The sequence below is a fragment of the Herpailurus yagouaroundi genome, unplaced genomic scaffold (genome assembly GCF_014898765.1).
Source record: "Herpailurus yagouaroundi ecotype Mexico unplaced genomic scaffold, PumYag 100, whole genome shotgun sequence".
Classification (NCBI taxonomy): domain Eukaryota; kingdom Metazoa; phylum Chordata; class Mammalia; order Carnivora; family Felidae; genus Herpailurus; species Herpailurus yagouaroundi.
The window spans coordinates 26,606,316-26,621,379 of NW_024412391.1; the positions used below are offsets into that span (position 1 = coordinate 26,606,316).

The window sequence follows — 15,064 nt, forward strand, 5'->3', positions numbered from 1 at the left end:
GGTGGCAGGACACATTTTGATCTGGGAGTTGACGGTTTTTGGAGAACGACGAAAGGCAGTGATAGAATAAAACAAAGCCAGATATGTACGCCAGGAGGGTAAAAACTGCCCTGGTGGCAGTCTTGCAAAAAAACCAAAATCAAAACAACAACAACAACAACAAACAAATCCAAGAAAGAAGAAAAGGGTGCCTTCCGTGATTCCTAGCGGTGGCATAGAGGGGGTCGAGGTGAAGGCTTTTCTTGACCTTATGGAGAATTCAGAATCGGGAGGCCTGGCATTTATCCGGTCTGTTCACCGCCGGCTCGGTGGGGACCGTGCCGGGAGAATCACCTACCGGGCTTTTGATTTCACCTCGTCGGGGGCTTTGGTTGCCCCTTCTGCGCCTTGGGTCCCCTTTCTGCGCTTCGGGTCCTACCCCGGGCTGGGCGCGCGTGCCCATTTTCCGTACCTCCACAAGCTGATTGCGGGCAGCCGGGCGCGGGGCCGCGGGGCGGGGACCAGGCGGCGGCGGGCGGTGCTCCGGCGCGCAGCGGGTTAAGGCGGCGGGGGCGGTGGCGAGGGGAGGAGGGAGCGCGCCGGCGGCGGCTGCCCGGCTGCGAGCGCCCGCGTCCCCGGACCGCAGCGGGTTAAGCGCCGCCCGCGCGGAGAGGGCTGAACCCGCAGCCGCCGCTCCGAGCTCGCATTCGGATCCGCTAGAGCAGGAAGATGGCGACGGACGGCGCGAGCTGCGAGCCCGATTTTTCCCGCGCCCCGGAGGACGCGGCGGGGGCCACGGCGGAGGCGGCGGTAACCGAGGTCCCCGGGTGGGCGCGGGGAGGGTGTAGACGCGGGCCAGGGCTCCGGCTGCACCGGGCTTGCCCCCCTGGGGCGCTCCGCAAGCCCCGGCTCCCCGGGGTGCCCTCTCCCCACGGTGCTTCACGGCCGGAGCCCGGGTCGAGGCGGGTGAGGCGGCTGCCTGGGCTCAGGATTCCTTCTTGTCCTTTCCCTGCCCTGCGGGAAGCAGTCCCAATCCGCTCGGTTCTCGGGGCTCCCTGCGTGCGTCCTGAGCGACCCCTACGCCCACTCCCTCGGCTGCGGCGGGGTTTGGCCAGGGGCGGGGGCTGGGGTGTGTTTGTAAGCGAACTTGACCCCCATTGTTCGCCTCCCGCTGTGCGCGTGATTGAGGGCTGGTGTCTCGGGGCTGCCTGGCATCTCTCAGCGGACCCCGGAAGGCGGCTAGGGGGAGACGGGTCATCGCCAGGCAGGTGTGGGGATGCCCATTGTGTGTGTGTGTTCCTGTGCCTGAGGCCCCTTGAGAGAGGTTCGGTGCCCGGCTGTGGGCGCTGCTGCCCCCCGCTGCGCGTCGGAGCTTTGGGTTCTAGCTGCCTGCTGCCCCGCCACTTGGTGAGGGGTGGGAAGGTGTCCTCGTTCTTCCCAAGAAGATGTCCGTGCAAGGTGGAGATTTAGCACCTAAGTGGCAACACATTGTTCTTCGCTGGGCTCTGGAAGCCGAATGAGCTTCCATCCATCGCCGGCCCCACTTTCCGCCCCAGAATATCCCCGTGCACAGACTGAATGGTGGTTTCCAGCCCGTACCTTGGGGGAGGGCTGGACCCACGTTTCCTGGGTGGAAACGTTTTGGGCGTTGAGAAGCAGCTGCAGGAGCTGCAGGGAGCTGCAAAGAAAGGCAGCCCTTGGTAGCGCCTCCCACCCTTGGCGCGATCCCGCTGCCCTAACCGGAGATTTCGGGTGGGATAGAGCGAGAGGAGAGCATGGAGGCCCCTCAGTTCTTTCCTAAGCAGAGTCGGTGCATGAGCAGCAGAGGGCAGGGCCAGGTGTGAAAAATCTGGGTTGCTTTAACTTCTTCCCTGTTTGGACGTGGGGTTTTCTGGAGGGAGAGAGAGGTGGAAGAAGCTACTTGAGCTGAACCTGGGGAGGAAAAGAGAAACAGAGGGAGAGGAGGAAAAACGGAGGAGGAGAAGGAGGGCTCCTGATTTCCACTTGTGAAACTTGCAAGTTTTAATTTGAAACTTTTAGGAAAATTGGTTTTTCATTATTTGCTTGGAAAACGTGAATTTAAGATTTCAAACGAAACCTGCTCTCTTGTGATGCAGTGTATTAGTTACCCTTTGTGAAATACAATAAGGAAGCCAGCTCTTAAGACAACACCAGCCTCTCTGGGAAGTTGAAATGATTGGGTACCTTCTACCCCAGGAGATGCTATGGGGAGAGGAGTAGGAGGGAAAAGAAAGAGGTAGGGGTGTGTGTGTTTGTTTCCCAGGAAGGTTGAATTTGTTTAATCGACTTAGAACAGGCTTCTTTCTGTTACCCTCAGTATTTATTCACCTGATGATTAAACCAAACACAAACATCTGATTTATGGTCTGTAGCTGTTCTGTAGTTTTATTGGGTTAGATTGCAAACAGAATCTTGGACACCAAACAGATTTTTGTGTTAAGGTCAGTGTTCCCTTTCTGCTGTTTAAAATTTTCAGGAGTCTGATTTTTCATTGTGGATAGGTGGGGATTTTATAATTTCACCGTGTTTAATGGTAATAACCATGAAAAATCTGTGAAAGTAAAACTTGTTATTTTTATAGAATCCTTTAGAAAATGCAATAAGGATGCTTAATCTAATAGTGTTGTTTTTTTTTTTTTTAAATAACTTAAGACTTAGTAGTAAAATTCTGATGATGGCTTATTGTATAGTAAACTGGGCATTTTACTTTTAATTCAATGAGCTGTGGTCCTCCCAAAGCAGCCACTTGACTTAGACTGATTTTTAAATTAAAGCTAGGTTGAGGAATGATTGTCATTTTAACTGCTTCTTATCTAATGGTTAAAAACCAAAGGCATATTTATGCATTTAGGGTTCATGGCAACTGAGAACTTAAATTTTTTTTTTTTTTTCATTTTGGGGAACGTTTTTTTTTTCATTTTAGAGATTTATTTCATTTCAAATTAGTTTACATATTATGCATTTTTATATGTACATTTGGCAGTCATGAGCCAATGGAGACTCCAAAGCAGTAGGCTATTTTTGAAAGTGAGTGTTTTCACTAAGTTTTGACTATTTAGATTGTTGCTTAGAGACAAGTTTAATTTATAGTTTTCAGCTTAATGTGATTTTCAGTGGAGTGTTTTAAATTTAGTTTGTGATCCTTGTTCTTAGCTGTTTAAATCCTGAAAGCATCCCAAGTGTAAAGCTGGGTAACAGCTACATTATTCAATAGGATCATATTAATAGTCTTTGCTGTGAACCATGCAAGAGACCTGGGTTATTTTCAGTGCTTTAGCCAAATGTGATGACTTTTATAGGCTATATTGCTATTTCTACTCTGAAAATAACTCCTAATAGGTAAGGCAGTATGGAAAACAGAAATCTTCCTGCTTTTTTATTGTCACCAAAGAATTTAAGAGTGAAAGGAAAATGGAGGTCTTTTTAATGCTATGTTTGGAAAACTGACCAACATTCTTGTCATTCTGGACTTTTCTGGAGCAGCTAATATGCAAAAAGTAGATATAAATTTTTGTTGTCATGGTGATAGTAACAAGAAAAAAACTTGGACAGTGGTTTTATTAAATGCAAAATAGTAATGTTAAACATATTAACCAGCTAGTATCATGGAATTTTTTGTTTTCCAGGTGACAGTTTTGAATGTAAACGCAAAGAAAGCACTTTCTTAGCCAATTTTGCCAACCTTTCTTTTGAAAAAATCTATAGTTATATGGCAGCTATAGAAATTGAAAGTTTCACACATAATTTTTAAGTAGGGAATAATTCAGATTTAACACATTACTGACCACTCACCAAGACGGTGGCATCATGAGTAACATCTTTGCTGCCTTGAAGTAACACATTCCCATGGTGGAAACTGATAAATACCAAGGAATCAAATCAGACATGATGGTGTCATGAAAGGCACGAATAATTTATATTAGGATTCTGGGGAAGAAGAGTCATGGAGATGATCCCTAGTGGAAGGACCTGGAAACATTCCACAGAAGGATGGCATTTGAGCTGGGTCTTGAGATGGAAGGAGGACTTGGAAGTGGAGACTGCAGGAAGCTGTATGCCATGTGGCTGGTTCTTAGGATTCTTTGAAAGGTGGCTTGGGGCACATGTGAGGGGCTTTCCAACGCGAGCCTACAGGGCTCAACTTAAGTCTCAACAGTGTGCTTTAGAAAGATAGGTTAGAAGTTGAGGAAATAGATTAAAATATTCCCCCACGATTAGAATATAACTGATGTTTTCAACATGCTGCTTTTCACTTTTTTTCTTTGTAAATGTGTATTTCTGTTTGTGCCTGTTTTTTGACTTTATTGTTGTTGGTATTGTTGTTGTTACATTTCTCGCAGGAGCAGTTTTGTTTAGAGTGAAGCATTTGTCTTCTCTGTGATTGAATCCATGCCTCAGCCTGATTGCCAGTTGGTTCTATCCGCTTGTGTTTCATGTAACTTTATGAGGTGAGAAAATGTTTCACAGACTGAGTACTTACTCAGCCATTTACAAATATCTGCTGTTGATCTTATGGACAGCAAGGCTGTGGCTAGGACAAGCAGCCTCCTTCAAGAAAAGCTGTATGGATTTTGTTTCTAAAAGAAAGCAAAGGTTAAGCACGGTGCCGGGCACATACTTGGTAGGTGTTCACTAATCTTTACTGAAGAAAGAAAATGAACACTCAACAGGAAGCTGTGTTATAATACTTAATTTTGATTGGCTAATTAGGAAATTTACTTTGTGTGTTACTGGATGTCATGAAACTGGTCTGAGATTTGTAGTAATTAACATTATAGCTGTTACAGAGCTTTTCTTGTTTCTGAAAGATGACCCTGATTCTCTGAGGTTTTTTTTTTGTTGTTGTTCTTTCTGATTTTTATTTGTATATTGTCTCTTTCCAAACTGCTTTTCTCAGTGACATTTCAGATATTTCACAGGTATGTATATATTTTTTAATTTAATATCCAACACTGCTAGTTTTCCCTTTAGATTCTGTCTTCAGAATAATGGTTGAGATGGTAACTGCCTCCCTCCCATCCTGAATTCTTTCTATAATAGAGTCAAGGTCAAATCACCCACTGGGGTTTTGGAGGGAGCTGATGATTGAGGGGGGTCAAGGCAGAAATGGAAGGAAGTTTGGAAACAGGAAAAGGGGAATAAAGGGAAGATTGGGAAGGAAGACAGTTAGGCAAGGCTTTGGAATAGTCTGCAAATGCCTAGAAATCTGGGACTAGAATTCAACTGTAAATGTGCCTGTGAAAGATGGAATAGTTTCTCTTATTTCTGCCCCCATATACTTTGCCACCTAAGCACATCTGCATGTTGCTTTAGAAAAGACTTTATTTATTTTTTTAATGTTTATTTTTGAGAGAGAGAGAGAGGGAGGGAGGAGTGGGGGAGGGGAAGAGAGAGAAAGGGAGACACAGAATCTGAGCTGTCAACACAGAGCCCGATGTGGGTCTCGAACTCATGCAAGATCATGACGTGATACAAAATAGGATGCTTAACTGACAGAGCCACCCAGACACCCCTATTTGTTTATTAAAAAAACCCATTTTTTTAAATGTTTGTTTATTTTTGAGAGAGAGAGTGCGTGCATGCAAGTGGGGGAGGAGCAGAGAGAGAGGGGACACAGAATGTGAAGCAGGCTCCAGGCTCTGAGCTGTCAGCACAGAGCTTGACGTGGGCTGGGACCGACAGACTTCGAGATCATGATCTGAGCCGAAGTTGGAGGTTTAATGGACTGAGCCACCCAAATGCCCCTATTTATTTTTTAAAGTTTATTTTGAGAGAGAGAGAGAATGAGAGCGAGAGCAGAGGAGAGGGAGAGAGAGGGGGAGTGAGAGAATCCCAAGCAGTCTCCACACTGTCAGCACAGAGCCCAAGGCGAGGTTCAATCTCATGAACTGAACCCTGAGATCATGATCCGAGCTGCAATCCAGAGTGGGATGCTAATTGACTAATAAACCACCCAGGTTCCCCTAGATAGGACTTTATTTGAATGTATTTGAATGTATTCAATCTCTATTGGCACTCCTTTGCCAGATTTGTTATAACATGAAAAAGGAAGCTTGTCTTTTTTGATGTCAGGTAAAGAAAAAAAAAAATGGAGAACAAGTACAAGAAAGGTGATAATGACATTAAGGTCAAAGAATTTTTAAAAAATTGTTAATCTTTTGTAAGTAACTTGTACAAAAATAAATCATATTAATGCTATGTACAATATGATGCAATATGCAATGTAGAATATACATGATTTGGTTTTGACATTTTTGTATTTCATTGAAGAGGCAAACAGATGATTCCAAAGGCCTGTGTTCTTCCACAGAAGGGCTCTGTAACTGTAAGAATGTCATTTAGCAGTCTGTGTCTCAGCCTCTTCATTTGAAAATCAGAATGCTGCCATTTGCCACCTACAGATAATCAAGATGATATTCTTCAATGCATTATCAGCTTCTTAAGGGACAGTTATTGGATCTGGATGCTAGTTCGCATGTGGGAAAGTGCTATGTAGGGCTGATGGAACATTGAAAAGCTGAGTTAGAATGGAAATAGACACTTGTTTTATCTGAGATGTGGTTGGTTCCTTCCTTCCTTCCTTCCTTCCTTCCCCCCAAAGAGGAAATGGAGACTGAGAGATCTGAAAGGAGGGAAAGGGAGGTGGCTGCGCTTAATTATTAGAGGTTATCACCCCTGACCGAGCCACTTTTCTGCTTTTCATTCGTTTTCTTCTACTTAAAATTGGTTATATCCATTGCCAGGTTTCCTTCCTGTCATTCTGTTTACTTGTCAGTTTTACCTCCTTCCAGTATACTCAGATGTTTGTCTTGCAGGAAAGACCTCAGGCAGTGTGGTTGAATTGAGGTGCAAGGCCATGGAGAGCTGGCCCCAAGTTGCTTTAAAGCCACACAGCCAAGTTGCCCTAGTTTAAATTACTCTAATTGATTTTTGAAACAATGAATGAAAACGATTGACCAGTTACTTAGTTGGCCTTAGAGTAGGCCATAACATTGTATCTTATTATTTACATGTGATTTACCTGCTTTGTGTTTGTATACTGAGTGAAATAGGCATTTTCTACCAAAAGTGGGTGGGCATACACGTTAGGTAACGTCATGTGAGGATGCAATATATTCTTGCTGTTTTGACATTTCTAGTAGGGGTGAGAAAATAGAGCATCAAGATAGATGAGTAAGTTTAATATGAGGAAATGCACAAGGCAGGATGTGATTACTTGACTGGTGAAGTTATAGTGCAAACTGTAAGACTGTAGGGAAGGAGAGATTTCTGGAGTCTGTAGAGTCTGTAAAGACCTATGGAAGTGAGATTTGAGCTAGGTCCTCAAGAAAGATAGGATTCTGATGAATTAGAAGACAAAGGATTGGGAAAAACAAAATTAAAGGTATGCAAACTTTATCAGTAACATTCTTTCCTCCCTATAGAGGGAAATCAGGAGAAATAATCTCAAAGCAAGATGTAATGTCAGAGACTTGAAATAATTTTAGAGCAGGAAAATGTACTTCTCATCATGAAAATCCATATAATTAGCTGAATTCACATTTACTTAATATTGTAAATGTTCTGTGTACCTGGAAAAAGTTGGATTTTTTTCATGTAACTGATCTAGTCTTCAGATTTTTATTTTCTCCTTGAAATTTCAATATGAATTTCATTGTTTTCCCCTTATTTATGCCTCTTACTCATCCCCAACCCGTAAATCTTGCTATTACATAAAAAGTTCTAAATGCACCTTATTAATTAATTAGCATTCTGTGTTAGACTGGGAAGGAAATTACAATTACATTGTAACTTCAGAGCAAAGTGGAAAAATCAGTTGACCTCAAATTGTTTCTTAAAGTCTTCGTGGAATGACCTAAAAATTTCCTCAGTCTAGTAATCCAGTTACCCTGATGGTCTGTCAACTCAGGACATTTGGAACCTGGGGGAGACTCTAGGGATCACTTAGTACAACATTCTTATTTTACCACTGAGAAAACAGATCCAGACAGATGAAATTAAGTCCTTCTAACCCATTGGCTTTCTGAGGCATCTCACCTCCTTCCCATGTGGTAATTTCATTGATCCACATGTAGGGTAGGTGGACCACTAGATTTGAAACTGGAGGAGATGCTCTTGATGTTTGTGGGAAGTGCCAGAGAACATGTCTGGTTTTGTGTTTCGTCACTACATATTCACCGTAACTGGTAAGTTTGGGCAAAGATCTGAAGGGCACATTAAGCCACTGTTGCCTAAAGTCTCTTTTAAATGCTTTTTGGCAACCATCAATGTTCTGACTCCATTAATTCTGAAAGGATATGGGTAAGGATCTTCTGGCCCTAATTGGCTGTGACTGTTGAAATTCCCTACATAAACCCCAGTATTTTAGAGGTGAGGGTGTGGAGTGGTAGTGAGGGAAACTGGTATTGGCCTATGTTCAGTTCTGGCAATTGAAGAAGACTTTACTCAGCCAGGTTCTATTTTGTCTACTCCCTCCCACACTCTCTCGGCCTGTATAAGAAAATCTGGAAGAATGCCCTCCCCACGCCCACCCCAGACCTTGTTGAATACTGCTGTGTTGAACAGTAAGAGTTTGGGGTTTTGTCTTCTCTTCCAGCTTATGTATTTATGTCCCAAAGAAGGCCCTCTCTTTGTTCGATGACCAGACTTTGGATTAGTTGAAGCTGCCTATGCCAGATTTTTAAAACTAGGTGCTAAGAAGCACTTTTCCTGGAGTCCTTTTCCTGGCAAACATCAAACATGACAGAGAAGGGTGGCCTATAGAATTGAAATCTAGCTTTTTTTTTTTTTTTTTCTTCTTTCTTTCTTTTGAATGCCTTGCTATCACTTAAAAATGAGATCTGGATTTTTCTTTAATTAGGAAAGCAAGTACAGTAATAAAAAAGCTTAGTGTGTGAACATGTCTGCTGTGATTTTTTTTTTTTTTTTTTTTTTTTTTTTTTGGTGGGAGCGTGGGGCTGTCATGTTTTCATGGATTCCCTGATATTCTAATTTTTTATGTAAGTGGTGGCATTTATGTCTACTCTGTCTTCTATCTTTTTTTGGAAAATTAGGTTATCAAGTTAGTTTGTCTTTTAAAATATAAAATCTGTCAAAAAAATGGGAAGCTTGGAGGTGTTCCTGTATCTCCAGACTTATCCAGTTGTACATATTATATACGTACAGCATTTTGTATGTCAGTCATGGCTCAAAGTGGCTTAAGAAATAAAAGATTCAGAATAATTATTTTGTTCTTAAGCCAAAAAACATAAACAATTTTTCTATATCTAATTACCATGGTACCACACATGCATCAAGTCCGGTAGATGCTACTTCATGTGAAACTTAACAGACTTCGTTCTTGGGATTTTTGCTTTGGGGCTTCTTAAATTTCTAACAGTACTAAGGTGCTTTGAATTTATTTGTAAAATAAAGGACTTCTAATATGATTTCATATACTTTTTTTTTATTATGCTGTTATACCAGAATAATGGATGAAAATGTTAAGCCCTGGAGAATGACGATTTGAAAATATTATTAGAATATTCTTGAAGGCCAGGAAGTAATAGCATCTTTAGTGAGGACCCAAGGGTGAGAGGTATGGGGAGAGAGTAGCAGGCAGGCCGACAAACTATGTATTTAAAATAGTGCATCACTTAATACATTGTGATGGGAAACAGATTTTTTTTTTTTTAACATTCTGTGTAACCTAATCAATGGTTTAGCGAGAACCCTCAGAGCAGTGATTTTTTACCTTAACGAATTTCCCTTTTAATTGATGGTGACATATTAAAAAAACAGAAGTGTTGGTTGCAGGTCACATGTAATGTTGATGATGATGGAACCAGAGCAAGCTCTCCTGACTCTAATATGAATCAGAATCTTGGCAATGTCTTTCATAATTTATTAGTATTTAAAGTGGAGTGCTTTGCTTGTGAAGCTTCGGGGAAACAAAGACAATAAAATATACAATTAATTAAAATCTTTAGAACAACCAGCAGAAGCATTAATAAAACATTACCCTCTAAAGCACATAAGAATTGCAGCTTACCCTTCCATCTCAGTGGGAAAAGTCTTTCATCATAGTCAATAAACTGAGTTTATCGGACTTAGGCTGGTTTAGGCTGGTAGATTTTCAAAGCAGTGGGGTTGTTGCCAGCAGCCTACTCCTCTCTACATAAAATATCTGGGTGCCCTCAGCCTGGATAGTAACAATTACCACTTTTATTTAGCACTTACTCTGTTTATGTGTTCTTGTTTCATGCTCACAAGAACGTCATAGGGTAGATGTTAGGATTTCTATTCCATAGATGAGAAGAGATCAGGTAAGATACAGAAATGCCTCACCAAGTGTGGTCCATGGACTGGCAGCAATGGGAACTTGTTACAAAGGCACATTCAAGGCCCTGCTGCAGACCTGTATCAGTCTGTTCACAAGGTCTCCAGGTGATTCTTAGGCACGCTTGCCTTTGAGAACAACTGTGTTTTAAGACCTATGTGACGCCACATGTAGTGGGAGCAGAAATTGAGCCCTAGTATATTAGATTTTACTGTTGACAGGGAATGTCTCTTAAGCTAACTTTCTAAGCAAGGGCGTCCTAGAAATAACACATCCTTTAGGCTTACTGTAGTCTTCTTTTCTCTTCTTCCATCCTGAGCCCCTGCCTTTCCAAATAACTGCTCTAATATATGTGCAAAAAGAAACCATTTTAAGAGAAAGACCCTTTTAAAATCTTTCTTTAGACAACCAGCTAGCTCTGGTCTCTTTGACCTTTATACTATTATTATCTCCTTCTAGAAGGTTTCTTTGAAACTGAGAAGTAGCCAGTTCTGGTTATGCCTGTTCGAAAGCCCGTGGAATCATTTATGGGCTTGCCATGTTTACTTCTGTGTCATCACAAGGATAATGAGGGTGTTAAACTGGTTCCTATTAGTTGATTGATAGAATGGCACTACTTTTCATCTTTAGAGTGTTGTCACTGTGCTGGTAAAGTGTGCAGACAGGCACTTAGTTGTAGTTTTGTCATTTCCTGGTTGAATGGTCTAACTTCTCTGACTTGTGGTTTTCTTAACTGAAAAATAGAGATGCTATCTTACAGATTAGATTTGGTTTTTTTGAGAATACTTTGGAAACCTTTGGGTTCTGTGAAAATGTGAAATAATGTTCTGGAATGTTCTGAAGAATGGCTTCTGAGGTTGGGTATTCTGAGGCATTTGGGGATGAACATATGCTCCCCTCCCGCTGATGGTGAGTGGGTTTATCAAATGAGCCCCTGCACAGAAGGGTGCAGTGGACTGTGTGTAGAGGAGCTCAGGCTGTGGATTTGCCCAGGCTGGGCTGTGAGCATGCTAGTTGATCCTAAGGCGGCTGCCCTAAGACCTGCCCATGAAACTTGTTGTGAGGAAAGGGGGCAGAGTTGGAGACAAAAGCACTGGGCGTCTGTGGTATAGTAATGGGATTTTAAGAGGTGAGATTGGATGCAGTTACCAGGGAAGGAATGGAGAAGATACTGTGGAGCTGAAAGGGTGATGGGTGAGGATGTGTCCCCTGGGCCGTGGTGCTGTTACCTTGTGGTGTAGCTGAATCTGTGGAAGGCTCACGTACTCCAGCCCCAGCCTGCCTTTGGAATGGCAAAAAGCTACAAGGTATTGCTTAACAAAGCGTTTGGTATTCATACAGCAGGTTCCAGACTCATCTGACCGCAGACCCAGTTGACTAAATGTGGGTGGTGGACCAGGCCTCTTCAAAGTACATATGCCTGCCCTGTGAGTGTCTATAGGTGTTTGGTGGGGAGAGTGGGGTAGCAAAGCCAAGAGCATATTCCTTCTAAAGGGGCTGCTGCAGATTATTGCTCTGTGGGAATGTGGGTCCAGGGTTAACTGATCATCTGAATTTTGAAGAGAAGCCAGAGATCTGGATTTTTTGGTGACATCCTCAGGTTTTTGTTTGTTTGTTTGTTTGTTTAGTGCTGGCTGAGTTAAAAACAAAACCCTTTGTGGCCCAGGTTACACACATCTGTAGGCCAGATTTGGCTGTAGGCTGCCAGCTGGTTACCTCTGCTGCGGAGTGTTCTATAAACATGACCTGTTATTATTGGATGTCCCGGAATTTATAATAACCTCCCAGGAGCCTTTACATTGGGGCCCTTCTAGGAATACATTCTCGTGCTTTCTTTGCTACCCCTGCAACTTCTCCTGGACATATACCAGGCCTGTTTTAATAGAAACTCCAGAGACTTTCAGTTGGTGTCACAGTTTGAAGAGATTTTGAATCCAGGTGTGCAGGCAGGCTGGGAAAATAGATTTCCTTCATGAAGAGATTTGGGCCAGTGGCCTTACAGTTTTTACCTTTCCTCCTAAAAGGCCCGAGCATAGATGATCTGCTACTGCACAGGGCCCCTTGTGCTTCTGGGATTTGCTGAGCCTCTGCGATAAAAACAGTCCATTGCAAACCTTTAAGATGTGTGTATTGTCCTACTAATAGTTTTTTCATTGCTTTTTAAATATTTGTGTTACAGAAAAAAGAGTTTGATGTGGACACCCTCAGTAAATCAGAGCTTCGGATGCTTCTCAGCGTGATGGAGGGGGAGCTGGAGGCCAGAGACCTGGTCATCGAGGCCCTGCGGGTAAGAAGCTCCTAGGCCCGAGTCCCGTTGTTCTATCCTTTTCTTTTTTCAAAGGGCCAGTGGCAAAGCTGCTTCTTCCAGGTTTTGAATCCTGTAGATTTAAAATGTTTCATCTGGTTAAATATGCCCCTCAACCTAAATGCCAACCCCATAATCTTTATAAATCCAAACAATGAAGTCGGATAGTCATTCTAATGGTGGGGACTGAAACTATACTGTTTAATATGGGGAAGTTGAGACCTAAGCTGTATTGTTTCCTGTGGTTATTTGGTGGTAAGTTTTCAGAAAATTGGAAATTTGATATCTTACGTGTATGTGAGGTGAGGAGGAAAAATTGTGAGAGTCATTTACAAAAGATACTGCTGTTAATTGAGATTTTCCTTTCTTTGTAAATTATAAGTGATTTATTTTCAGAAACTCATGAGTTAAAACTAATACATATCCCTTAAAAACTACATATACCTTCAAATAGTTTTATTACTTGTTCATCTGATCTAGTAATTTCGAAATTTTCAAAACTCATGAAGAGTTATCTTCTGATATGTTACTTAAATACCTCAATAACATTTTGTTGCTTTATAAATAATGTTAAACCTTCTTGATGGACAATTTTATAATTGGTTGTTCTTTATCTTATACTTGTTTTGGTATGTTAGTCAAACCTAATTTTTATTCTTTTTTCTTTCATATTGAATACTAAGTATGTAATCAGGTGTTTCCTGGCTTTTGGTCATTTGGCCAGGATGGCTATATTTATTATACATGAAGTATGGGTTGGTTGTTTTTTTTTCACCAAGGAGTATGTCCTCCAACTTTGTCTTAGGGGTTATTTTAACGTATGGAAGTCTATGGAAAGTTGAATTGTTGCCCCCCTATGGGCATTAATATAGTGGGGTAAAGAAGTAATAATGGTGGATGGTCAGATATAGTGAAGGTGGGAGTGTTAAGGATCCAGTTGTGTGGGGAAGGGGTGACTACAGTTTATTTTCACAAACTGGAAACCAGTACAGTGAGGATCATCATTATCCCTCAGTCTGATGACAGAGAATGATTGCCCCAGAAAAAATGGGAGTATATTTATACCATCTGCAAGCCAGTAATGAGTTGAAGGTGTTGCTTTTTGAATGACAAGCTTTGCTAAGTAGACTTGTGTGCAGCTTGGCTGTGAGAGGTATTCATCCAGTTCCACGTTGGAAACATTTGCATTGCTTGCCAATGTATATTTTCTTTATAAATGAACTTCATGGGAGAAATGCTAAGAAATGCTAAGGCAGCACATCGCTAACATGTATTACATTCAGCCCAAGGAGAGAACAAAGGTTACCTGTGAGGCCACTAGTGTAGTCTTTTGAGACCAAATACATAGGAAGGCTCCAGTTCTACCTTAGGTTATTTTTCTGTAGCTCTCTATTAACCTGTGAAAGACATCAGCTACCGTGGTATTTCTCACTGCTCGCACAAATGTTGAGAGTTTAGCAGAGTCTGTGTTTTTATGTATCACCTTAGCAACCATATTTACTTCTCTTTTTAACTTAATTGCAATACTTTTAAACATAAGAGTAGAAGTAAAGGCTTGCTAATGATCGGGGCTTGCCAAACAAAGTTTCTCATAGAATCAAGGAATGTTGGAGTTGCAAGGAGCCTTTTATTACATACTCTAGGTTAGTGGTTTGCATCCCTCCAAACCTAGAGACTTTTTTTGTTTTGTTTTGTTTTAATTTTTTTAAATATTTATTTATTTTTGAGAGACAGAGTGTGAGCAGGGGAGGAGCAGAGAGAGAGGGAGACACAGAATAGAAGGAGACTCCAGGCTCCCAACTGTCAGCCCAGAGCCCAACGCGAGGCTCAAACTTAGTGACCGAGAGATCATGACTTTAACCAAGGTTGGACGCTTAACTGACTGAGCCATCCAGGCACCCCTCCCCCTTTTATAAATAAAATGTTTTGTATTACTCTTTCACTATCCTGCAATGAAATACATGGATAAATGCATATGCAAGTAGGTTATGTTAAAAATAGCCAATACACTTCTCTAATTGTGATATAAAGTAACAGGGATGTAATTTATAACAAATTACAAATTTCAGTCTATAAATACTGAGGCACATGAGTGGCAGGTTTGTACCTACTCACAGCATTGCAATCACTGCAAAAGAATCCTGGCCCAGGTACGCTGCATTGGGATCCGATACAGTGAGTGGATGTGCCATGCATGAGGCGATGTTTTTCTGAAATGGTGAACGACTTGGTAAAGTTCCAAACAAAAGTGCACATTTAAATGGGAGTTGAGTCCCTGGAAAATTCAGTGTTTGTTAAAATGAAATTAAAACAACTTGTTTATACGTAAAAAGGAGTTACTCTTTAGCTCAGGTCGTCCTACTGACCTGAAGGTTCTAATGAAAGGAATGGTTAGAGCGACACGTAAAAGTTCAAGGGGACCCTGGAGACAGTTGTGGGAT

At 42.0% G+C, this 15,064-nt stretch overlaps 1 protein-coding gene across 8 annotated transcripts in view; it reads left to right on the top strand.

The window, feature by feature from the left end:
- Positions 1-597: 597 nt before the first annotated feature.
- Positions 598-15,064, top strand: part of CTTNBP2 (cortactin binding protein 2) — a 150,147-nt gene continuing 135,680 nt past the window's right edge. For 4 of the 8 annotated variants that reach the window (XM_040472155.1, XM_040472154.1, XM_040472156.1 and 1 more), the window contains exons 1-2: positions 598-789; positions 12,498-12,605. In XM_040472155.1, the coding sequence (XP_040328089.1) occupies positions 709-789; positions 12,498-12,605 (189 nt within the window). In that variant the 5' untranslated portion in view covers positions 598-708. Of the gene's footprint in view, positions 790-11,498; positions 11,626-12,497; positions 12,606-15,064 lie in introns of those variants that run through there. The other 4 variants (XM_040472150.1, XM_040472152.1, XM_040472151.1 and 1 more) reach the window with 3 other exon arrangements.